The sequence below is a fragment of the Stomoxys calcitrans genome, chromosome 3, assembly GCF_963082655.1.
Source record: "Stomoxys calcitrans chromosome 3, idStoCalc2.1, whole genome shotgun sequence".
Taxonomy (NCBI): Eukaryota; Metazoa; Arthropoda; class Insecta; order Diptera; family Muscidae; genus Stomoxys; species Stomoxys calcitrans.
In genome coordinates, this window is record NC_081554.1 from 101036039 (window position 1) to 101061286 (window position 25248).

A 25248-nucleotide genomic window follows, 5' to 3' on the forward strand; every position below is an offset into this window, starting at 1 on the left:
GGCTACTTTAAAGTTTTTCGTCAATATAAATTCTCTAAATTATGAATATATGAAATTTGTCTGTAGGAAAATTTTGAAGAAAAAGTTGTTGGGGACAGATTAGAATAATAAAAATACTTGAAAAATGTTTATGCAAATTGTAGTGTCGCAAAATGCAAAATTTTATTGGAATGTTGACTTCACAAAATAATCTCGAGGTCTTCAGAGAGTTTTTTGCTTAAATTTAGTCCCTAAAAAAATCATTAAAATTTAGTCTTTAGAAAAAATTTTATTGAATTGAATTTTGCCTTTAGAAAAAATTTAATTAAAATGTTATCTTTAGAAAAAAGATATTTTGTCTTTAAAAGATAATTTTGAGGGGGGTACGGCCCGTGCGGAGCTTTGTCAAGAGAATGTTACTCTGAAATTTTGTCTTTAGAAAAATTTCATTAAAGATTGTTTAGAAAAAATTCATTAAAATTTTGTCTTTAAGAGAAATAATTTTAGGGAGGCCCTGGCCTCAGCAAAATGTTGTCTTTGTAGAATATTATAAGTACATATGAAATTTTTTAAATTAAATTTTTTGTTTAGAATAAATTTAATTTAACTTTTTTTGAGATTATATCTGTTTATAGACCGATTCGAATCATACTTGACATGGATGTTGAAAGTTGTAACACAAGTCTTTGTTCCTAATTTCAGCCAAATCGGATGAAAATTGAGGCTTATAAGGGCTCAAGAAGTCAAATCCGAAGATGGGTTTATATGGGGGCTATACCTGTTTATAGAAGTCTCAACTCAAGTCTTTGTTCCAAATTTCAGCCAAAGCGGATGACAATTAAGGCTTCTAGGAGCTGAAGAAGTCAAATCTTGGGATCGGTTTATATGGGGGCTATATTCAAATTTGAACAGATACAGTCATTTGCAATCCCCAACGACCTACATCAATAAAAAGTATCTATGTTGAATTTCAAGCGGCTTGCTTTACGCGTTCGACAGCTATCGTGATTTCGACAGACGGACGGACATGGCTAGATAGACTCAGAATGTCGCTACGATCAAGAATATATAAATTTTATGGGGTCAAGAATATATATATTTTATGGTATCTCTTTTTAGACAAAAACAAAGGATAATGTATAAAAATTGCTGTTGGTTATAAAAGGATTCAAACCATGTTTGGTGTCACGTATGTTGAAGGCATAGCAGAAGTCATTGCGCAAAATTTCAGCCAAATCGGATAAGAATTGCCGCCTCCATACGCTTAAGAAGTAAAATCAAGAGATCGGTATATATGGGAGCCATATAAACTTATGAACCGATTTAGACTATATTCAGCACCTATGTGGTAACTTGTAACTAGAAACAGTTTCTGTGTAGATAGAATAATGCTGTGGACATACGAGCATTTTTCTATCTAAGGCGAAGTGTTAAAAAGTGTGACTTTCCGAGATAACAATTTCCATTTCGACGACCTGCTGTGGACATACGAGCATTTTTCTATCTAAGGCGAAGTGTTAAAAAGTGTGACTTTCCGAGATATCAATTTCCATATCGACGACCTGCTCAACATACTTACTGTTCTTCAAAAAGCAAAGACCACTAGGTCAAATAAAAAAAAAAAGTTTTATGTACGAGATTGGGTCTATACGCTCAAATACCCACTCTCTCTTTCTCAAGTATGAGCGACACAAGAGAATAATTATTGATCTGGTTAATGACGAATCGTTTAAGGCTGTCACAACAACTTTACCATTAAAGAATTATTGATTTTACAATGAAAGAAAGGTGCATTTACCGTAGGCGAAGTCGCTAAAGGGTTTGCAATAAACGAAGTAACCTACGTTCAATAATTCTAGATTCGTGGCTAACGTTTGATATGGTGGAGCGAAACGTTACACAGCTACAATAACAATAAAACTTCACTATAAAAGTGTTTTGTTGGTCGTAAATATGTTCCAAACGCTTAATTTTTTGCGTGTACATACAATTTACATACAAATATTTCTACGTATATTCGTATACCTATAAAACATAAAATTCTTCCCAGAGTATCCGTCATCCCGCTGCCCTCATCGCTCGATTCGGTTGGTTTATCCGTCGCTTCCTCACTAATTAGTCAGACGACTAGTAGTGCGCGTGAAGAAGGACAACATGCTGCGGAGTGACGCCACCACCAGAGCTGTTGGCTTTCAAATTTTTTCGTAATAGGTAGTACCTATCCCGAGATATGGATATTTTTGTTTGAGGAGCGAAATGAGAACACGTCCGCTCCACTCAATGGCTACTTTAAAGTTTTTCGTCAATATAAATTCTCTAAATTATGAATATATGAAATTTGTCTGTAGGAAAATTTTGAAGAAAAAGTTGTTGGGGACAGATTAGAATAATAAAAATACTTGAAAAATGTTTATGCAAATTGTAGTGTCGCAAAATGCAAAATTTTATTGGAATGTTGACTTCACAAAATAATCTCGAGGTCTTCAGAGAGTTTTTTGCTTAAATTTAGTCCCTAAAAAAATCATTAAAATTTAGTCTTTAGAAAAAATTTTATTGAATTGAATTTTGCCTTTAGAAAAAATTTAATTAAAATGTTATCTTTAGAAAAAAGATATTTTGTCTTTAAAAGATAATTTTGAGGGGGGTACGGCCCGTGCGGAGCTTTGTCAAGAGAATGTTACTCTGAAATTTTGTCTTTAGAAAAATTTCATTAAAGATTGTTTAGAAAAAATTCATTAAAATTTTGTCTTTAAGAGAAATAATTTTAGGGAGGCCCTGGCCTCAGCAAAATGTTGTCTTTGTAGAATATTATAAGTACATATGAAATTTTTTAAATTAAATTTTTTGTTTAGAATAAATTTAATTTAACTTTTTTTGAGATTATATCTGTTTATAGACCGATTCGAATCATACTTGACATGGATGTTGAAAGTTGTAACACAAGTCTTTGTTCCTAATTTCAGCCAAATCGGATGAAAATTGAGGCTTATAAGGGCTCAAGAAGTCAAATCCGAAGATGGGTTTATATGGGGGCTATACCTGTTTATAGAAGTCTCAACTCAAGTCTTTGTTCCAAATTTCAGCCAAAGCGGATGACAATTAAGGCTTCTAGGAGCTGAAGAAGTCAAATCTTGGGATCGGTTTATATGGGGGCTATATTCAAATTTGAACAGATATAGTCATTTGCAATCCCCAACGACCTACATCAATAAAAAGTATCTATGTTGAATTTCAAGCGGCTTGCTTTACGCGTTCGACAGCTATCGTGATTTCGACAGACGGACGGACATGGCTAGATAGACTCAGAATGTCGCTACGATCAAGAATATATAAATTTTATGGGGTCAAGAATATATATATTTTATGGTATCTCTTTTTAGACAAAAACAAAGGATAATGTATAAAAATTGCTGTTGGTTATAAAAGGATTCAAACCATGTTTGGTGTCACGTATGTTGAAGGCATAGCAGAAGTCATTGCGTAAAATTTCAGCCAAATCGGATAAGAATTGCCGCCTCCATACGCTTAAGAAGTAAAATCAAGAGATCGGTATATATGGGAGCCATATAAACTTATGAACCGATTTAGACTATATTCAGCACCTATGTGGTAACTTGTAACTAGAAACAGTTTCTGTGTAGATAGAATAATGCTGTGGACATACGAGCATTTTTCTATCTAAGGCGAAGTGTTAAAAAGTGTGACTTTCCGAGATAACAATTTCCATTTCGACGACCTGCTGTGGACATACGAGCATTTTTCTATCTAAGGCGAAGTGTTAAAAAGTGTGACTTTCCGAGATATCAATTTCCATATCGACGACCTGCTCAACATACTTACTGTTCTTCAAAAAGCAAAGACCACTAGGTCAAATAAAAAAAAAAAGTTTTATGTACGAGATTGGGTCTATACGCTCAAATACCCACTCTCTCTTTCTCAAGTATGAGCGACACAAGAGAATAATTATTGATCTGGTTAATGACGAATCGTTTAAGGCTGTCACAACAACTTTACCATTAAAGAATTATTGATTTTACAATGAAAGAAAGGTGCATTTACCGTAGGCGAAGTCGCTAAAGGGTTTGCAATAAACGAAGTAACCTACGTTCAATAATTCTAGATTCGTGGCTAACGTTTGATATGGTGGAGCGAAACGTTACACAGCTACAATAACAATAAAACTTCACTATAAAAGTGTTTTGTTGGTCGTAAATATGTTCCAAACGCTTAATTTTTTGCGTGTACATACAATTTACATACAAATATTTCTACGTATATTCGTATACCTATAAAACATAAAATTCTTCCCAGAGTATCCGTCATCCCGCTGCCCTCATCGCTCGATTCGGTTGGTTTATCCGTCGCTTCCTCACTAATTAGTCAGACGACTAGTAGTGCGCGTGAAGAAGGACAACATGCTGCGGAGTGACGCCACCACCAGAGCTGTTGGCTTTCAAATTTTTTCGTAATAGGTAGTACCTATCCCGAGATATGGATATTTTTGTTTGAGGAGCGAAATGAGAACACGTCCGCTCCACTCAATGGCTACTTTAAAGTTTTTCGTCAATATAAATTCTCTAAATTATGAATATATGAAATTTGTCTGTAGGAAAATTTTGAAGAAAAAGTTGTTGGGGACAGATAAGAATAATAAAAATACTTGAAAAATGTTTATGCAAATTGTAGTGTCGCAAAATGCAAAATTTTATTGGAATGTTGACTTCACAAAATAATCTCGAGGTCTTCAGAGAGTTTTTTGCTTAAATTTAGTCCCTAAAAAAATCATTAAAATTTAGTCTTTAGAAAAAATTTTATTGAATTGAATTTTGCCTTTAGAAAAAATTTAATCAAAACGTTATCTTTAGAAAAAAGATATTTTGTCTTTAAAAGATAATTTTGAGGGGGGTACGGCCCGTGCTGAGCTTTGTCAAGAGAATGTTACGCTGAAATTTTGTCTTTAGAAAAATTTCATTAAAGATTGTTTAGAAAAAATTCATTAAAATTTTGTCTTTAAGAAAAATAATTTTAAGGAGGCCCTGGCCTCAGCAAAATGTTGTCTTTGTAGAATATTATAAGTATGAAATTTTTTAAATTAAATTTTTTGTTTAGAATAAATTTAATTTAACTTTTTTTGAGATTATATCTGTTTATAGACCGATTCGAATCATACTTGACAAGGATGTTGAAAGTTGTAACACAAGTCTTTGTTCCTAATTTCAGCCAAATCGGATGAAAATTGAGGCTTATAAGGGCTCAAGAAGTCAAATCCGAAGATGGGTTTATATGGGGGCTGTACCTGTTTATAGAAGTCTTAACTCAAGTCTTTGTTCCAAATTTCAGCCAAATCGGATGACAATTGAGGCTTATAAGGGCTCAAGAAGTCAAATCCGAAGATGGGTTTATATGGGGGCTATACCTGTTTATAGAAGTCTCAACTAAAGCCTTTGTTCCAAATTTCAGCCAAAGCGGATGACAATTAAGGCTTCTAGGAGCTGAAGAAGTCAAATCTTGGGATCGGTTTATATGGGGGCTATATTCAAATTTGAACAGATATAGTCATTTGCAATCCTCAACGACCTACATCAATAAAAAGTATCTATGTTGAATTTCAAGCGGCTTGCTTTACGCGTTCGACAGCTATCGTGATTTCGACAGACGGACGGACATGGCTAGATAGATTCAGAATGTCGCTACCATCAAGAATATATAAATTTTATGGGGTCAAGAATATATATATTTTATGGTATCTCTTTTTAGACAAAAACAAAGGATAATGGATAAAAATTGCTGTTGGTTATAAAAGGATTCAAACCATGTTTGGTGTCACGTATGTTGAAGGCATAGCAGAAGTCATTGCGCAAAATTTCAGCCAAATCGGATAAGAATTGCCGCCTCCATACGCTTAAGAAGTAAAATCAAGAGATCGGTATATATGGGAGCCATATAAGCTTATGAACCGATTTAGACTATATTCAGCACCTATGTGGTAACTTGTAACTAGAAACAGTTTCTGTGTAGATAGAAAAATGCTGTGGACATACGAGCATTTTTCTATCTAAGGCGAAGTGTTAAAAAGTGTGACTTTCCGAGATAACAATTTCCATTTCGACGACCTGCTGTGGACATACGAGCATTTTTCTATCTAAGGCGAAGTGTTAAAAAGTGTGCCTTTCCGAGATAACAATTTCCATATCGACGACCTGCTCAACATACTTAATGTTCTTCAAAAAGCAAAGACCACTAGGTCAAATAATAAAAAAAAAGTTTTATGTACGAGATTGGGTCTATACGCTCAAATACCCACTCTCTCTTTCTCAAGTATGAGCGACACAAGAGAATAATTATTGATCTGGTTAACGACGAATCGTTTAAGGCTGTCACAACAACTTTACCATTAAAGAATTATTGATTTTACAATGAAAGAAAGGTGCATTTACCGTAGGCGAAGTCGCTAAAGGGTTTGCAATAAACGAAGTAACCTACGTTCAATAATTCTAGATTCGTGGCTAACGTTTGATATGGTGGAGCGAAACGTTACACAGCTACAATAACAATAAAACTTCACTATAAAAGTGTTTTGTTGGTCGTAAATATGTTCCAAACGCTTAATTTTTTGCGTGTACATACAATTTGCATACAAATATTTCTACGTATATTCGTATACCTATAAAACATAAAATTCATTCCCAAGTTAATTGAAGCTCAGTCGGACCGAATATTTGGAACCCACGGCTATGGATTCTATTTTTATTTTATTTGGTTAAAAATCGAGTTATTACAAAAATTGTCTTTTTTCGGTTTTAAAATCTTATTGAGATTCCATTGCAGGATATTATCCGGCTTTAGACCATTGTGTGTTTTATTGCTAGAAGCATTTGACTGGTTACTTGTATCGCGATTTTAATTTCGACCAAGAAATATCATCAGCGTGGGATGTTAAATGGATCTTGGTGCTTTACAACCATCCCAACTAGAGAAGATCTCTCTTTAAGACGACTTGATTCACAAGCGCAATAAAAAACAAATCAAATCTTACTTTCCTTATTCAAATCCAACGATGCCAATAACAACAAACACAAACATCTTTTGCAAAACTCTTTTGTTCTTCGCACGGCGATCGCCCAACCGTTGATGTTGCCAGTGCTGTTTTGAGTATAGGCAGTGACCAACACCACATGCGAAATACCTTTACAATTTGCGTTCGAGTCCAGTAAACGGCATTGGAGCAATATTTTTGCGAATTATTATCCGTTAAAAGTTAAACCTGAAGCGAAGAAGAATTGTTTATGGAACTTCAAATCATTGCCGGTAGGCGTAGAACAACATATTATTTTTGCATATGTAATGAATGAATTTGAGTGCATTGATTTCCAAACTGAGCGTTGTTTAATTTGTTGTGTATTTTGTCATTACTTCGATTTGGGGATTATCTCATTTATGTTGGGGATTATTTCATTTTTGCTTTGGGGTTATTTCGTAGTTGAAAGTCGTTAGACAACACTACGTGCAAAATTTCAGCCAAATCGTATTACAAGTGATGGTTCCAGGTCCTCAAGATGTCAAAACAGGAGGTAGGTTAATATGGGTGCTATATTCGGTTGAAGGCCGATTTTAGTCGTATTTGGCACGATCGCTGGAGGTAGGTTTATATGGGAGCTATATCAGGTTATATACGATTTGGATCGACTGCTGGTAGTCGTAACAGAACACTACGTGCAAAGTTTCAGCCAAATCGAATAACAATTGCGGCTTCTACATGCAAAAAAATAAAACGTTTGAGACATTTTTACGAGAAACAGAATACCTTTATTATGAAGTTCTTCTTTTATTGTAACCGTGTAACGTTCCGCTTCAAGATATCAAACGTTAACCATAAACGAAGTATTATCTAATGTAACTTACTTGGTTTTTTGTAAACACTTTAGCAATTTCGCCTACGGTAAAGTACCTGTGTAACAACACTAAATTGAACTTGGCAGCCTTTTCGATATGCACGATCTATTTTAAAATTAAAAAGAATATCCATATACATGAGCATGACGTTGAAACCCCAAATAATATTATATCAAGAATAAAAGGTATTGTCAGTGTCACAGATATGTCACAAATTCTTGCATGAATTTATAGCAAAAGAATAAAGAATTTTGTCGCAAACAAAATCCAAAGTTTTTCAGAAAAGAAGTTTACTTGGCGAAAATTTACTTTATGTGAAACGAATTATTTTTTTGCGTGCAAAGACGGATGGAAGGGCATGGCTAGATCGACTTGGAATGTGGGGTCACAGATAAATATTTCGACTAGATTAGCATATTCCCCATTCTATGGTGGTGGGTATTATAAACACATGCAGTGTAACTAACATAGTTCATAGATGTGCTTGATAGTTTTTCTTAGGATACACACGATTAACGTCAATTGCCTTTATTTGCAAAAAAAAAAAACTGTGTCGTAAACGTTTTCCTCCCACATAACAGTATGGGAAGCGATTAGCCCCATTCATACGGTCATTTGCCTTGTAATCTCTTTCTCCCAAAATATTTCTTTAATCACTTCATTGGCTTCAAAAGTAGCAACAAGTAGATGTTGGTTATGAAATGTAATTGTTCAGGTGAGTGGCGGCGAGCGACCAGTTGTCTTTGGATCATAGCATAGCTGCCGTCAAATGTCATTTTGCGTTAGACCCACAACATTTCGGTTTGGCAACGAAGACTTCAACATTTATTTGCCTAATATGCAGCATTCATTGATCGGACTGTGATTGCCGATTGTTGTTTCTGTCTACCGTACCTTAATGTTTCAGTCGTTGAATTAACTTTGGGCAGCATTAGTCTCTTTTGGCGCTTCGAACTACAAAGACCGGTGAGCGCACGTGAATCAAACTTCTAATCTCCGCTCGTCCGAACAGCATTTTGGCCATGCAATAAACGAACGGCGTATTACATAGGTTAAAACAGACACACACGCAATTACAACGTTAGTCCGTTCTCGGAGTCAAAATGTATGTGGAAATGTGCAATAAATAACGGAAAATCAGCCGAACGTGTAACAAAACAAAATACCACACATTAGAGACAAACGAAAGTTGCAAATACAAAAGTGTTCAAATTATTTTGGTGTAAACTTCAAACAAGTGCGTCTCACACAACCCCCCAACAACACACAGCCACACACTCTGTAATTACGCTCGGGTGAAAGCGGACAAAAGACTTTTCATTTCTTTGAACATTAAAATTTGAGTAACGTCTGTAGTGAAAAAATGACTTCCGATCTTCTACATATGGAGAATCCAGTGTATGCCATCTTTGTGTTTCTGCTGGATTTGGCGATATTTTCTCTTAAGTCTGTGTTCTACATTTTAGAGTCGTTGTACTACACATTAATTCCTGATCGATTAAGGAAACTCAAGGTATGGTTTTTTTAGTATGTGCAGTTGTATTCAAATTTCGTAAATTGGACGTTAGCGTCGATCGGCTGTTATGGGCTTAAAAATTCACAAAGCGTTTAAAAACGGGGGAATTCTAATTTCGTTTTGTTGTACAATTCAAATGTAATCGAAAAGCGTGCTTACAGTTCCGAATAATGGAGCCAATAACAGATAATCGAAGCAGTGAAAAGAAGACAAAAAACATCTCCTCTATACCGGGTAATGGAGGTTCACGGTTCAAGGTACAGGTCCAACTTTATTATTTTTCTGGACTGAGAGTCGGGGGTCCATCCCACCCTCAAAACACCCACCAAACATAACTCACATGAAAGGTATATGAGAGTAGAGCACGAATCTTCTTTGAGTGCCAAGTGTCTGGATGGCCACCAATATGGGGATGGGATTATATAGCTCGATTTAAAGATATTAGACAGTGAAAGGAGACACAGCGGAGTGGTACCCGTCAGCTAATTTAACATCAGAGGGATTGTTTGAAAACCTGGAACGCACACTGAAGACCACAATCCATGTTTGCGGAAATTAACTAATATTTAGGTGTAGGTAATTTATATATCGATGTTATTGCGAAAACGCGTCTATTAAATAACTACGAAAATAACCAAGCTCAACCCCCTTGTCACACTAGCTGTGCCCTACATATGCATATATTATGTTTGCAGCAATGCGACTCCAGACAAAGTAATAAAAAATGTTTCAACAAAAAAAAACAAAATAAAATCCAAAATTTTTTAGAATAAAAAAATTAAATTTTGTTTTTTTTTTTTTTTTGTTGCTGTTTTTAAATTCAAGCTTAAGGTCTTTTTGAAAATGTTCTTAGAGAAACTTATATCGAAAATCGAAATATTGTTTTAAAAGAAATTGTTACCCATGTGTTGTCTTTAAAGAAACTTTCAATAATTTTTTTACAAAAATTTTATCGAAATTAAAAAAAAAAACTAAAAACTTAAACTGAAATTTTGTCTTTAGAAAAAATTTCATTAAAATTTTGTCTTAACCCAAGTTTTGCATTTTCGCATCAGCTTGGCGTACATTTCACGTATGTATTAGCTGTATATTACTAACTTATATTGAAAAAACAGTTTTTCGCATATCTCTGACTCTGCAAAATAATAAAGAAATAAAATTTTTTCCAAAAAGATGTCTGTAGGAAAGGAAATTTTTTTTCGGAAAATGTAAAAAAAATCACTTTTTTAGAACCTTTATATTTTGACGGAAAAAGAGAAATATACCATTCTATTAATTTTAGTACATTTCAAACTCCACTAGAAGATAGGAAAAATTAAAAAAAAGCTTATATATCCTTTCAATTTTATTTTTGATATTGAATATAGTGTCTGTCCTATATTTTTTTTTTTTTCAACCCCGATTTCGCGAGAACTGTACTACATAATAACACCGAGTGTAGCTTTTGTTTATCAGGGAACCGAAAGCTTCTTAGATGTAAAGTTTCCAAGCGATTGCACCACAAGAAGGGTTAGTGGTCTAAAATGGGTTAAGGAAATTTGTTTTTAAATTTTTGTCTTGAAAAAAATTTAATTAGAATTTTGTGTTAACGTATGTTTGCGCTTTTTTTTCTTTAAAAAAAATTGTGTTAAGAAATAGAAATTCATTCAAATTTTGTCTTCAACACATTTCATTAAAATTTTGTTTTTAGAAAAAATCACATAGAAATTTACTCTGTAGAAAAATTAAAAAAAAATATATAGTTTTTTTTAATTTCTTTGAAATATTGTCTTAAAAAATTTTCTCTTAATTTTGTGTTTAGAAAATTTTTTATTAAAATTTGTTTTTTAAAAAATTATTTAGAAAAAATTGCAAAAAATTGTTTAAAAAATTCATTAAAATTTAGTTTAAAAAAAATTAATGAAATTTTGTTAAAACAAATTTTATTCAAATTTAATTAATTAAAATTGTATGGACATAGCTAAATCGAATCAGAAAGTGATTCGATCGGTATGCTTGTTAAGGTGCCCATCTCCCTTCCATGTACGACAGTAGTGGTGTAGGTTATAAAATATTAAAAACTGACCCTCGTTTTTTGAATAAGCTCAGTTTTTGAACAATTCGAAAGCCCATACTCAGAAACGTTGTACGAAACCATTTTTAAGTGTTTTAAAATTTTTTAGTATTATAAACTAAAATCAATCTGGATCAAATGACCCATTTGCAACGGCCAACGACCCTCATCAATAGGAAGTATCTATGAAAAATGTCATGCGGATAGCCTCATTCGTTCGAACGCTGTAGTGATTTCGGCTATCTGTTGAACGGATGACTTAACCCATTAACGCGAATGGATAGAAAAATACCCTGGAATAGAACCGTCTTCGAAAAATTGTAGCTCGAGTTAGGAAAGAGGTATCCTAATACAATTTCAATTGGAGTAAAGTGGACGAATTAAATTAGTTTAAAAAATTTTGTTTCCATAGGGTCATGTTTTTGGGGGAAAATTGGGTAATCGAAAGTTAGAAATTTGTTACAGTTCAAATAATCAAACAAAACATTTTCTCAAAATTCTTAGGAGTGAGATTTCTAGAATCCGGCTTCGAGTCTTCTTGCATTTGATGGTTTCTAAATTAAAACGTAAATTAATGGTTATATGCCCACTACTTTTGAAAGCAGGTGCGGTTTTATGTCAAAGTCATTAAAATCCACTTTTCTTCGCTAAATGTTCATAAAGAATTAAGAAAAATATTTTTTTGTCTTAAATTCATATTGGGTTAAGAAATAAAAAGAATTGTTTTTTTTTTATTTTTTAAAAATATTAAGTGCTTGGAGTCGACTCCGGAGTAGGAGTCGAGTAATCTTCCCCTAGTCGGAGTCGAGTTAAAATTGCTCGACTACGCAGCCTTGCTTAGGACTTGAATAAAATGACATTTAGGAAGTCCGAGAAACATTTATTTTAAATTAAATGACTTATTTTGATTGTTTTGTTGATATTTGATTATGGATGGATGGATGTGTGTCAGTGCAACTAAAGCATTTAGCGGAAAGAGCGGAACAAATAGAATATGAAACAATATGCGGAATATTTGGAAACAATTTTTAGACCGTACTAATAAAAATTGTAACGTACTACTTTATTGCTTACAGTCATTGACGAAAATTTTTTAAATTAAAACTAAAATTTCCTGGCATGACAAAAAAGTTGTCATAAATGTTCTAATTTATAACTCGATATTTATTTCTAATCAGAGTGTATTTACGAATAAATTATGAGTTCAAGAATTAAAATTTTGGCTGGTATAAGTATTTTGACATGCTTATTATAAGAAAAAACAAAAAAGAGTGTATACAATTTAATGATTAAACGAATAGAGAATATAGAGTGCGAGATTGACAGTGACTTTTGGAAATCGTTTGGAAACGAGTTTAACAAAGTTTTATCAAAACTAGTCCACCCAGCACTTTTTGCTTACGTAGAACAAAAATGTCCTTACATTTGTAATCAAAACTTCTAGGTTTTTTGATGACATTTTGGCTGCCAAGTTTTATGTACAATATTGCGATTTTTTTGTAAAATCATCAAAAAATATTGGTGTTAAAACAGAAAATTAGCTAGAAAAGGGACAACAAAAATTTTTTAAACAAGGCAAACTTTTCTGGTGGTTCTTTTTTTTGGGACCCGTATTGATACTTGGCCTGAAATGTTTACGTTCTCACTTCTAAATGTAATAATTTAAAACCAATATTTTTATGATCGGGTTACGGGTCTGTTTACTAATAATATGATGGGCGCTAAGATACTTGAGCGCCATATTAAATAAATACTTTATTGATATGTTCGAAACCTTGTCAACCCGCGCAAGAGACCCGCCTTGCTATGATCGAAGGTTGTAGAGGTTGGGATGACCCCCAGACACTCGACACTTGACGCCATATCTCTATGTCAGATTCGCTATTTCGTCGCATCACTCCTAACCGCACCAAGGCGGATTTACACTTTTTGGGATTGTTAAGAAAGACGACCCCCGTTTTTTCAGCAGAGAATCATATTTCAAAAAAATGAGTACGTCGTGTTTGACCAAATTCTTACAACAAATATGTACTCAACTTCTAAACAATTTTTATTTGATACCCATACTGTCCCAACTAGAAATTATGCCCTGTTAAGATTTTTTGGGGGGAGGCGGGTGGGGACGCCTCAGACACCAAGGAATACATTTGTATATCAACTTTTTACTCTACTTCGGTAAATATGTTCTGCCGGGGGGTTTTGGGGGTGCGGAGGCCCCTAAGACACCAAGGAATAGATTTTTATGTCAGATTTGTACTCTATTTTTAAACACATTTGATTTGATACCTTTATTGACCAAAGCAGTCTGTCTGTTCGGTGGGTTATTTAACCCCAAAATTTTATACCAATTTCGTGTTTTTGGAGTACCATAAGGTGGCATATAAAATTTCGCTTAAATCGGTCCACCCATCTCCGAGATCTAGCGTTTTTAAAAACTGCGGCAACAGGGAGGGTCCGCCCCCAAAAAAAAAAAAATTGATTTTTTTTGCTTAATAAAGATATGAGCACCTTCTTGTAATCAAGGTACAGGTCACATTTGTTGTCCGATTGTTATAAAATTTTGCACATGTCTCTTTTTTGGTCCAAGGACGAACACAATTGATTTTGATCAGATTTAGATATAGCTCCCACATATAACTTTCATCAAATATAGCCTTTTAACGCTGTAGTAGCTACAATTTTGGTCCGATCTTTACAAAAATAAGCACGATATGTTTTATTCGACGTCCGTACACTCAACCAAAATTGTTATTTTTGTCTGCTGAAAATGGGAAAGCAGACATAGCTCTTGTATCAGCAAACATAGGGCTGCGGTATTAGCAAACATTTCGGCCAGCAAAATCAGCAAACAAAATCTGCTGTTTTAAGTACAAAAACCTGCTGAAAAAATTGTTAGGCTATTTTTACATCCATTGAGTCACACGTTTACATTTGCATTAAATTTTTTCTTCCCCTTCATAACTAAGCAGTAGTCAATTTAAGCAAACAACAGACTCTACAGTAGTCAGCCTGCTGCTTTGAAATTGCAGAAATACTGCTATAGTAGCAGAACTACTGCTATAATAGCAGCAGAATTAATTGCTATTATTTAGCAGACAGTGTTTGCTATTTCAGCAAACTTTTTCCTATGAGTGTATATATATATATAGTTCCCATATATATCTTTCATCCGATATTGCATTAAGGCTGCAGAAGCCACTATTTTCGTCCGACCTTTACAAAATTTTGCATGAGGAGTTTTATTGTCGTCTCAATACATGTGCAAAAATTCATAGAAATAAGTCCAAATTTAGATTTAGCTCCCATATATATCTTTTATCCGATGTACCTCTTTAAGGCTGTAGTAGTCACAATTTTGGTCCGATCATTACAAAATTTAGTATGAGATGTTTTACTTGACGTCCCAATACGTGAACAAAATTTCATAAAACTCGAATCTGGTTTAGAAAAATCTTCCATATATATCTTTCATTCGACATGACCTTTTAGAGCTATAGAAGCCACAATTTTGGTTCGATCTTTATAAAATTTGCGGTGTTTTATTTGAAGCCATAGCAAGTGTGCTTAATTTAATCAAGTCGGTTCAGATTTAGATATAGCACCGATATAAACTTTCATCCGATATCTCCGCCTCTAAGGTCGTAGTGAGCACAATTAAGGTGTTACCGTTAAAAAATCTTACAATGCCTATTCAAGATTTCATTCAGTGCAAAATTAGAGTCTGACTAGATTTCAACATAGGTTCCATTTTTTTAAAGTAGTACGTAGACTCGGTGGTGTAGGGTATTAGGGTATGGTTTTAATTTTCACTTCTATGTTTAAATACAAATAAGTGACACATCCCCACCTTCCCCTTACGTCTTTTTATAACCGAGTGCGAACGGCATGCTGCAGTGCGACACCTTTTTGAAGAGAAGTTTTTTACATGGCTTCTACATGGCTGCTAACATTTTCTATAATGGCATATTTTCTCACAAATGTCGCCAGCATTGGGAGGGTATAACTACCGCAGGCAATTTTTTTGATTTTCTCACCAGGATTCAAACCCATGTGTTCAGCGATATAGGCGGAAAAGCTTACCTCTGAGCTACGGTGTATTGATACGTAAAGGCCTCAAAACTTTTAGGATGTTTAAATCTGGAATCAGTGGTAACTAATGCAATATATTTGTCTTAATTTAATTGAGAAATTTATTCAATTATGGCATGGAGCATTGTCTTTTCGTATATTTAATTAGCGTAGGGCATAAAATTGGTCAACATTTTTTTAATCCTTTTGCCGTTACAGTTATTTAAATAAAAATAAGATGAAGTAAAATTCAGCATGTAAAGTTTGATTTGAACATTTGTACGAAAAGTTTGTTTAAAATTTAAATTTTTTTAAGTGTTTTTGTAATTTTTTTATTAAAAATGGTTTATATAAGGTAAATAAGAGTAGACTATAAAAAAATTCTCAATAACTGTTAAACTTTTTTATTAAATTGGGACTGGGGAAAAGCTTCAACTGTTATCTGCTGGTTAAGTAAGGTTTAAGTTTCAGTCTGCCATCAGACTCACTTAGATGCCTTTAAGTTCCTATCGTTGAACCATTTAGATCACTTTAAAAAGCCCAACAACTTGAAACTCTTTCTGACTGCCAGTGCCGATGTTCTATAGTCTCTTCATCCTCGACGTCTTCAAAGCTTTTGCAAAAGTCGTTAATAAATAGCAACCTTCAGTCTGTCGGCATGGTTTCCCGTCATGACGGATACAGTGACTGAGACGAGCTTTCGCTGGCTAGAACGACAGTTGAGGGCGGTTTTTGAATTCAGAAATACGTTATCCACTTCTGAGAAGGTATTTATGCTAATCATCCTTATGACATTATATCTTAACCATTCCACCACTTATTTAATTGCAAGGATCACAGCAGTGGTCGGGTAACCTTCTCGATAGGACCAGCCCTAGTTCTTCAGAGTACACCCCCCAACCCACCTGGTCGTCTAATTTGGATCCATCCGTATAGAAGTCTATATACCATATATTACCAGGGATATTGTAGTTCCAATTGTTCCTATCAGGAATAGTACAGTACTTTTTATCAAAAGCGGTTCAGGCAATGTGTAATACCGACTGCCTGGAATATCGGGCATTGTATCAAGGATAACACAGTGTCCGTATTCGCCGCATGACAAAAAAGAAACTTCCCTTAGCCTTATAGCAATGGTCGCATCAATTTGTCTAGCCACAATGTCCAGAAGCATTAGGTGTAGCATTAAATTCAGTGCATCAGATGGTATCGTCCTCAATGCGCTTGTGATGCACAAACGAACATTCTTTGGATCCGGCTGAGTATTGAACTGTAGGTGGATATTTGAAGCTCCGCACAGTGGGAGAAAATCAAAAAAACTAGTAAAAAATATGCAGTGTGAGAACAGGTAATTTGAAATTTAAAATGGTGAGAGCTGATCGAGATTATGTGCAAAATTTCAAGGCCCTAGGTTGTCTGGGTGTCTATTGGCAGGCTACTAAAGTTGGTCACTTCCGTATTTCAAAATTTGTTGGGGCTCGCAAATCTTCATTTATGGTCCTATTTTCAAAAACTATTTTGACATTTCTCAAAAATCCCTACAAAAAAATCCGCTTGTTGTCAGGCATATAGGCTAGGTTAGGTTTAAGCGGCAGTCTGGCATCAGACCCTCTTAGACGTTTTCACCATTGTGATACCACAGGCATAGAAGAAGGAAGATGCTTCCTAGTTCCTACCGTTGAACCATCCAGATCGCTTTAAAAAGCTCAACAACTTCCTTCTGATAGCCAGTGCGAGACACACACACAGAAGGTGTTCTATAGTCTCTTCCTCTTCGATGTCCTCACAGCTTCTGCAATAGTTATTACTGGCAACCTTCAGTCCGTCCGCATGCTTTCCGAATGATAGGGACCAGTCATGACGGACACAATGACTGAGACGTCTGTTCTAGCCAATGACAGCAAAGCGGCAGACCACTTCAAGTCTAGATTAGGCCACATGTCCTTCGGGCCGTGTCCTGAAAACATAGCTAACATGTCCCCACAGATTTCAGTTTCCTTGAAATGTGTAAGGTAGTTCCTAGTCTCGCAAGCTCGTCCGCCTTACAATTCCCTGTGGCCCGGCACCCAGAACAGGTGAATTTTGAACTGTTCAGCCATCTCGTTGAGAGATCTGCAACAGTCGAGGGCGTTTTTGTGTTCAGAAATTAGTTCTCCAGTGATTTAATGGCTGCCTGGCTGTCTGAGAAGATATATATGCCAATCGTCTTTATGACATTATATCTTAGCCATTCCACCACTTGCTTAATTACAAGGATCTCCGCTTGATACACACTGCAGTGGTCGGGTAACCTCTTCGATTTGAACAGGTCTAGGCATCTACAATATGTCCTCTTTACAAACAAAAAAGAAAAAGTTGAGGTATTTAAGAAAGTTTTTTCAATGAAGACTAATCAATGAAAATACTTTTTTTGACCACAAAATACAAAAATGAAGTTTTGGCAGCCTGAACCATTTTTCGAAAAGCCGAGGTGGCCAACTTTAGGGGCCTGCCAAGAGGCGCCTGGGCCACCTAGGGCCTTTTGCACACGTTCTCGTATTCAAATTTCAAAGAGATATCTCTACCCATCGTCACCCGGCATATTATTTACTAGTTTTTTAGATTTTCTCCGACTTTGCGCCATCCACCAGAACATAACATCATATAGCATTAAGTCTGAATACTGCAGTATATACACAGTACATTACACTCGGTTTAAAGCAGGGATTCGGAGCGGAAAGGAGTGGAGCGGCTCAGAAGAAATTCTGGCTGGGAATCTAGCTCAGAAAGAACAAATCTTCTTGTTTCCTTTTTGGACGTGAGCCTGATGAGCCGAATTAAAGAGAAAGTGCAGCCAACGGTGTGTGGTGTTGTTGTTTTTGTATTGGAGCTCATATTTGGTATATGAGGGCCAAATGCAAAGAAAATCCAAGCGTAAAACAAGAGTAGGTTAGGTTAGGTTGAAAGGAGAGTGCGGATATAAATCCTCTCCATGCCGCTGTGGACATACACCTAAGCCAGTAATCGCCTTCTTGTGTGCTCTAAACATTAAAAAAGTAACCTGGAAAATGAAAATCCAAGTTAGAGCTTCCGTGCTGCTTACAATATCCTTAATTGTTTCCAAGCCACGCCCCTAAGTTGGTTCATGTCTGGTATTGTGTCCCCACCTAAGTGCCGATATCTGTTAAAGTAAAGAGTACAGTCTGAGAATTTTGTACAAGAAAAAATTTTAATAAAAAATAGGTTTGTGTATTTGAGAAACTGAAATTTCGAAGAAATAAAAAGACCCAAATCAAAAAAAGAAAGGAATCGAACACCTTAACAACTGATGTACAATTAACTTCAAAAAAAGAAAACTGTGTTATGATTTTAAATTTTAAAAACTAAATAACCTTGAATCTTCGGACGGACGGAGCCCTGAAAGTGAACGAAAAGAAGAGTTGCCATCAGTGTTCCCCTTTTGAAATATTGTTATATAATTGTTCTTGAAAGTTACTAGATTTTGAAGTAACTGAATTTATGAAGTTAAACAATTAGCTTTTTTAGGTTATGACCGAATAAGGAATTGCATTGTTAGTAGTGTTGAAATGAATTCAACTCTAATGATTCTCGACTATTGGTTTTTCTCTAAATGAAGGCAACAAAGATGTAGATGTTCGCTACGTTCAGCGAAAACCATGACTGTCATTGAGATCATGTGGTTCTTAATGAAAATCCGTCCGTCTGTTGAAATTACGATAGCGGTCGAACGCGTAAAGCTAGCCACTTGAAATTTTGCACAGGTACTTAATATTTATGAAGGTCGTTGGGGATTGCAAATGGGTCATACCAGTTCAGATTTGGATATAGCTCCCATATAAACAACTGTGCCAAGTACGGTCCAAATCGGTATATAACCTGATATAGCTCCCGTAGAAACCGATCTCCCAATTTGACAACTTTAACACTTGGAAGACGCAATTTTTGTCCGATTTAGCTAAAATTTTCGGCCGGGCGAGTCTTGTATACCCTCCGCCTTGGATAGCGTTTGTCAAGTTCTTTGCACGGTTATTCTTTATAGACAAAAATTAAAAAAGAATCTGTCAACGAACCGTTTGGATTTTTACCAACCACCATAGGATTGGGGAATACTAATCAAGGCATTCCGTTTGTAACACATCGAAAATTAATCTGCGATCCAATCAAGTATATATATTCTTAATCTTCTTTACATTCCAAATCGAACTAGCCATGTCCGTTCGTTTTTGGAAATCACTATAGCATTCGGACGCATAAAGCTAGCCACTTGAAATTTTGCACAGATACTTCGTATTGATGTAGATCTTTGGGGATTGCAAATGGGCTATATCGGTTCAGATTTGGATATTGCTCCCATATAAAGCGATCCTTCGAAATATTTTCCGATTGGATTGAAATTATGTACGTTGTGTTCGTTTACGACAGCGCTAAATATGGAACGGTGTGTTGTAATTGGCCCCCCGATATCCAAACCGAATATGGTCGATTTCGCTGAAATTTAAAACTGTAGCAAGTATAAGATCCCTCTATACCCAAAATAGGTACCCGCTCAAAAAGGTACTCGCTCCGGATCCCTGGTTTGAACCCCCAACTTTTGCCAATGGCTGTCTTGCAGATGTATAGGGCAAAACTTGCCTTTGTTGCCATTTTCAAAATGTTTGATTTGAAGTTCAATTTCCTGTCCAGCAAAACTCCAAAGTATTTTGTACCTTTTACGCAAAATCTATAATTTGTTTCACATAAAGGAAATTTTCGACAAGCAAACTTCTTTTGTGAAAAACGTTGGACTTACGTTAGGTAAGGTTAGGTTGAAAAAGGGTGCGAATATTAATCCGCCCAGCTACTATGGACACACACCTACGCCAGTTATCGGTTTGTTGTGCGCTTTAATATCTAAAAAGTAACTTCGAAAAAGAAAAAAAATTAAGTTAGGAATTTCATGCTATTTACAAAATCCTTAATTGCTTTCCACTTCACTACCCTAAGTTGGTTCATGTCTGGTATCGTGTCCCCATCTAAGTACCGGTGTCTGTTAGCCGCGAAAGCTAGGCAATGACATAGGAAATGCTCCAACGTCTCATCATCTTCCCCGTTGGACTTTGTTTACGATGAATATATCGTGTATTATGATCTCTTGTATTCGTAATGCTTTAATTAAATAAAAGTTGCCTATGAGAGTTGCTGTTTCACACATTTATACACCTACTTTGGAATGGAAATTTCTTTATCGCGTAAATATTACTAGGGATTCGGAGCGGAGGGGAGCGAAATTTTTTGAACCCCGAGCGGAGCGTTTTCTAATCTCAGAATCCGCTCCCCTCCGACAAAATAAAATTCTTTAAAATACACATTTTTTTGGTTTAAGAATTTGTTATTTTGGCTAATTAAGATAACTTTAGAGATAACTTTCGTTAAATAGTTATCGAAAACATATTAGAGAACAGATTTGCACCAATTTTAAAAAGTTTCGTCTTAAAGTCAAAACAAGTGAAAACGAGCGACTTCTTGTATACCATCCACCATTGATGGCATTTGTCAAGTTCTTTTTATAGGCAGAAATTAAAATCAAAGATCAAAGGATCCATCGATTTATATATTAATCATCATAGGAAAGGAGATATATTCATTTAGTCATTCCGTTTGCAACCCTACAAAGTATATATATTCTAGATCGTCGTAAAATTCTAAGATGATTTAACAATATATGTGTGTCCGTCCGTAATAATCATGATACAGCCTTCAAAAGTTGAGACCCGGTTTAGGGTCTGAAGCCCATAAAAGCCGGATTTATTATTCGATTTCGTTGAAATTTTAAACAGTTGTACTGTTGTACTGAGACCCTCGATATCCGAACCAAAAATGATCCATATCGGGCCATAATTAGATATAGCTGCCATCAGGGACTTAGCCAGGGGGGGGGGGAACTTTTACTTGTTTTTTTTTTTTAATTTGGTTTGGAATTGCTTCCGGCATATGCTTAAAAAGTAAGTTTGGATTATCTGTTTATATAGGAACAATAGACACGGATTCAGACCATACTTGGCATGGATTTTGGGGGTTATAGGAGAAATCATTATTTAAAATTTCGGGCAAATCACATAATAATTGCGCCCTCCAGATGCTTAGGAAAGTCATAAAAGAAATCGGTTTGCAAACTTTCAGCCAAATCGGATAATAATTGCGCCCTCTATAGGCTAAAGTAATCAATTGAAGTGGTTGGTTTATGAGGGGGCTTTATAAGGAGGTCATAAAAGAAATCGGTTTGCAAACTTTCAGCCAAATCGGATAATAATTGCGCCCTCTAATGGCTAAAGTAATCAATTGAAGTGGTTGGTTTATTAGGGGGCTTTATAAGGATAAAGTCCGATATAGACGGAGATCAAGAATACATATAATCGGAGTTGAATAAAGCTTGATGTTGTAAGCGTAATGACAAAATTAATATATGACTTCAGAGCACAATAGCACACGGTGTGAAAAAGAAGAACATTAAAAAAAATAAATAGTCAATTTAAAATTAAAGGAAAAAAAAATAGTCAATTTAAAATTAAAGGAAAAAAAATAGTCAAATTAAAATTAAAGAAGCAAGAGCGAAGCGAAAAAAAAAATTACCGGAGCGGAAATTGCTATAGAACATACCCCCATTTTTATACCCTCCACCATATGATGGGGGTTTACTAATTTCGTCATTACCTTTGTAACCCCTCGAAATATAAACCTAAGAAGTCCATCCATGTGTCTGTCAAAATCACGCCAACTTTCAAAGGAAAAGATAGGCGCTTAAAATTTTGCACAAATACTTCTTATTAGTGTAGATCAGTTAGGACTGTAAGCCAATCTCCCAATTTAAATTCTTAAGCTTCTAGAGGGTGCAATTCTTATCCGATTTGTTTTGGCTGCCAACAACTGTGCCAAGTATGGTCAAAATCAGTCCATAACCTGATATATCCGTCATATAAACCGTTCTCCCGATAAAACTTTTTGAGCTTCTAGAGGGCGAAATTCTAATCCGATATAGTAGAAATGTTTTTGTTTTGGTATGACTTCCAACAATTGCGCCAAGTAGGGTCTAAATCGGTTCATAACCTGATATAGCTGTTATATAAACCGATCTCCCAATTTGACTTGGAGTCGAGTGCGCAATTATTATTCGATTTGCCAGAAATTTTGGACGTGGTATTTTTCTATAACTTCACATTGATCAATAACTTGCTTTAGTTCTTATATATTTGAAAAAGTCATTCAAAGAACTTATCACATGCGATCCATGGTGGAGGGTATATAAGATTCGGCTCGACCGAACTTAGCGCGCTTTTAATGTGTCATGTTCAACAGTGTGAGTATTTTTGCCCGTCTGTGAGCCCTAAAATTCATTCTTTCTCTCTAGAAGGAGAGACAAAAGAGAATAAATATTGGTCGAGTAAACGAATAATCGTTTGCGGCTATGGAAACCCTTTTGCCATTAAAAAGTTTTTGATTCTACAATATAAGAATGGCCCTTTTACCGTAGGCGAAGCAGTTAAACGATTTACAATACACAAACTAAGTAACGGTAACGGTACAACCTCTTGAAGTGTTTCTCTGCTGACCAATCTTTTTAGACACAGGTCCCCAACCTGCCATCTTTTTGGAAGTTATTAATAAAATTTCTTACGGTAGTGTTCATGCCTAGAAACTCCAGCTGCTGCATGATTGATTACGTCGTAAAGGGCTGATTCAGTGGACTTGCCCTTACTATATGCATTCTGTTGCCAAGACAGACGATCTCCAGAAATCCTTGCCCTAACATATGTTTTTATCAATCTCAAGGTTTGGCAGACTAATAACACGAAAATCTTTCGCCTTCGTGTGGTAAGGTTTTCCTGCTTTTGGAATGAAAATAACCTTCGCGTCCTTTCATTAGAGTATACCTCAATAAGCAAGGAGCCAGCATATCGCACGCAACTTGTAATTCAACCGGTGATACATCATCAGGGCCTGGTGACTTAAAGGAGTCAAAACTTTGTATCGCCCAAAGTATTTTCGACTCAGACATATCTGCCGGATAAAAAAATATTTATTTAAATATCTTCCGGTTCAAATAATACAGATTTTTGGCTAGTAAAAACTGTCAGCCATATGACACAAGCGGTAAACTAGGCAAACAAATCACATTTTCGTGTAACACTGATTTTTTCTGTAAACAAAACAAACGTTTGCCACAGTCGAAGTTCCTTATTGTTTTGACCTCTGAAAAAGAGGCAAATTGGAGATTTAAGTTCAACAGTAGGGGATGTTACACAGTTACAATAAAAGTTATAAGCCAATAAAAGAGATATGTCTGTCGTAAAGATATCGCAAACGTTTTTTTTTTTTTTTGTACATATAATCCGATTCCCCAATTTGACTTCTTGAAAATATTGACGCAACAATTTTTTACCGATTTGGTGCTTCGAGACTGTAGAACGTTAATAAATTTCTACCGATCTTATTTTACTTTTTTATTCATTTTGAAGTCTAGTAGTAACATCGACTTTTCATCCGAACATCTGTCAAAAAGCATCAAAAAAAGTGACAAAGTAAATTCGAACATTTTCCGTGGAAGTGGTACTGCGTGGTACTGTGTTCTGGCGAAGAATAGAGTCCGCGGATTTCGCATAATTTAATAAGGATTTTCGATGCGAATGAAGTCTGAACTAAGCTTAAAGGACAATTCTATTCAAGGTTGATGTTAATACGTCTTTAGTTTTTTTGATTTATTTCTATCAATTAATATACGAGAACAAGTTATGTCCTTCACAAACTTCAAAAGGAAAAATATATTTTTTTCTAAGCTTCTAAAATCGTAAAGCTTCTAAAATCGTAAAGCATCGGTGCTTAAGTCATTGTGATTTAAATATTAGGTTAAAAATGCTCCCTAAATAAATATGCTTATGGGAAATGCAAAGAAACTAGAAAAATCTCTCCTTTTCAGACATTTTACTCTATTTGATGGGGATTTTTATCAACATTTTGCAATTTCAAATGTTTAGTTTTTTACCACAAGTCTTGTAATATTTTATTGAAATGTCAAGTTGTTTTAACCACACCACAACAATAGCAGTAAACTACGCTCACATAAAAAAAGTCGGCTGCTAATAGCCAACACTGTCTGCTGGCTGTTCGTAATTGTTTTGCTGCTATTTCATCAATAGTTCTGTTGTTATGACAAAAACTTTGCAATTTTAGGATGACAGTTTGGCTGCTGAATTTATGATGTAAGCGTGAAATTTTGACTCGACTCCCAATCCAGGCAAATTGCTCGACTCCGACTCAGACTCCGGAGTAAACTCCGGGCACTTAAAAATGCTATAACTTATACCCACCACTAAAGAATGTGAGTGACCCAACCTAGACAATATGGTTGGTATTAGCGAGTATATTACGAATACGTAAAAACGAAAAGCAAAAATTGGACCTTGGAAGGTTTACGGGATCTTGGGGGTTTTGAACCCCCTTTAACCCTAGGCAAAATTGGTACCAAATAAAAGGTATTAGGGAGTAGATTATGAAAAGTAGATTAAATTTTGAATAAAAATGTAAATTGATTTTTATTTTTTGATTTTTTGGTGATGAGTATGCCGACATCACATTGTGGGTGTAAAAGGAGCCCACATTAAACACTGTCTGCTGAATATAAGTAGTTAATTTTGCTGCTATTGTAGCAGTAGTTCTGCTATTACAGCAGTAGTGCTGCAATTCCAGAGCAGCAGGCTTACTGCTG

The 25248-nt window shown here is 35.3% G+C and overlaps 1 protein-coding gene across 1 annotated transcript in view; it reads left to right on the forward strand.

Annotated features, from left to right (window-relative positions):
- Window positions 1-8592: 8592 nt before the first annotated feature.
- Window positions 8593-25248, forward strand: part of LOC106095587 (short-chain dehydrogenase/reductase family 16C member 6) — a 35672-nt gene continuing 19016 nt past the window's right edge. The window contains exon 1 of the mRNA XM_013262824.2: window positions 8593-9385. Coding sequence (XP_013118278.1) covers window positions 9236-9385 — 150 coding nt within the window. The 5' untranslated portion in view covers window positions 8593-9235. The remainder of the gene's footprint in view (window positions 9386-25248) is intronic.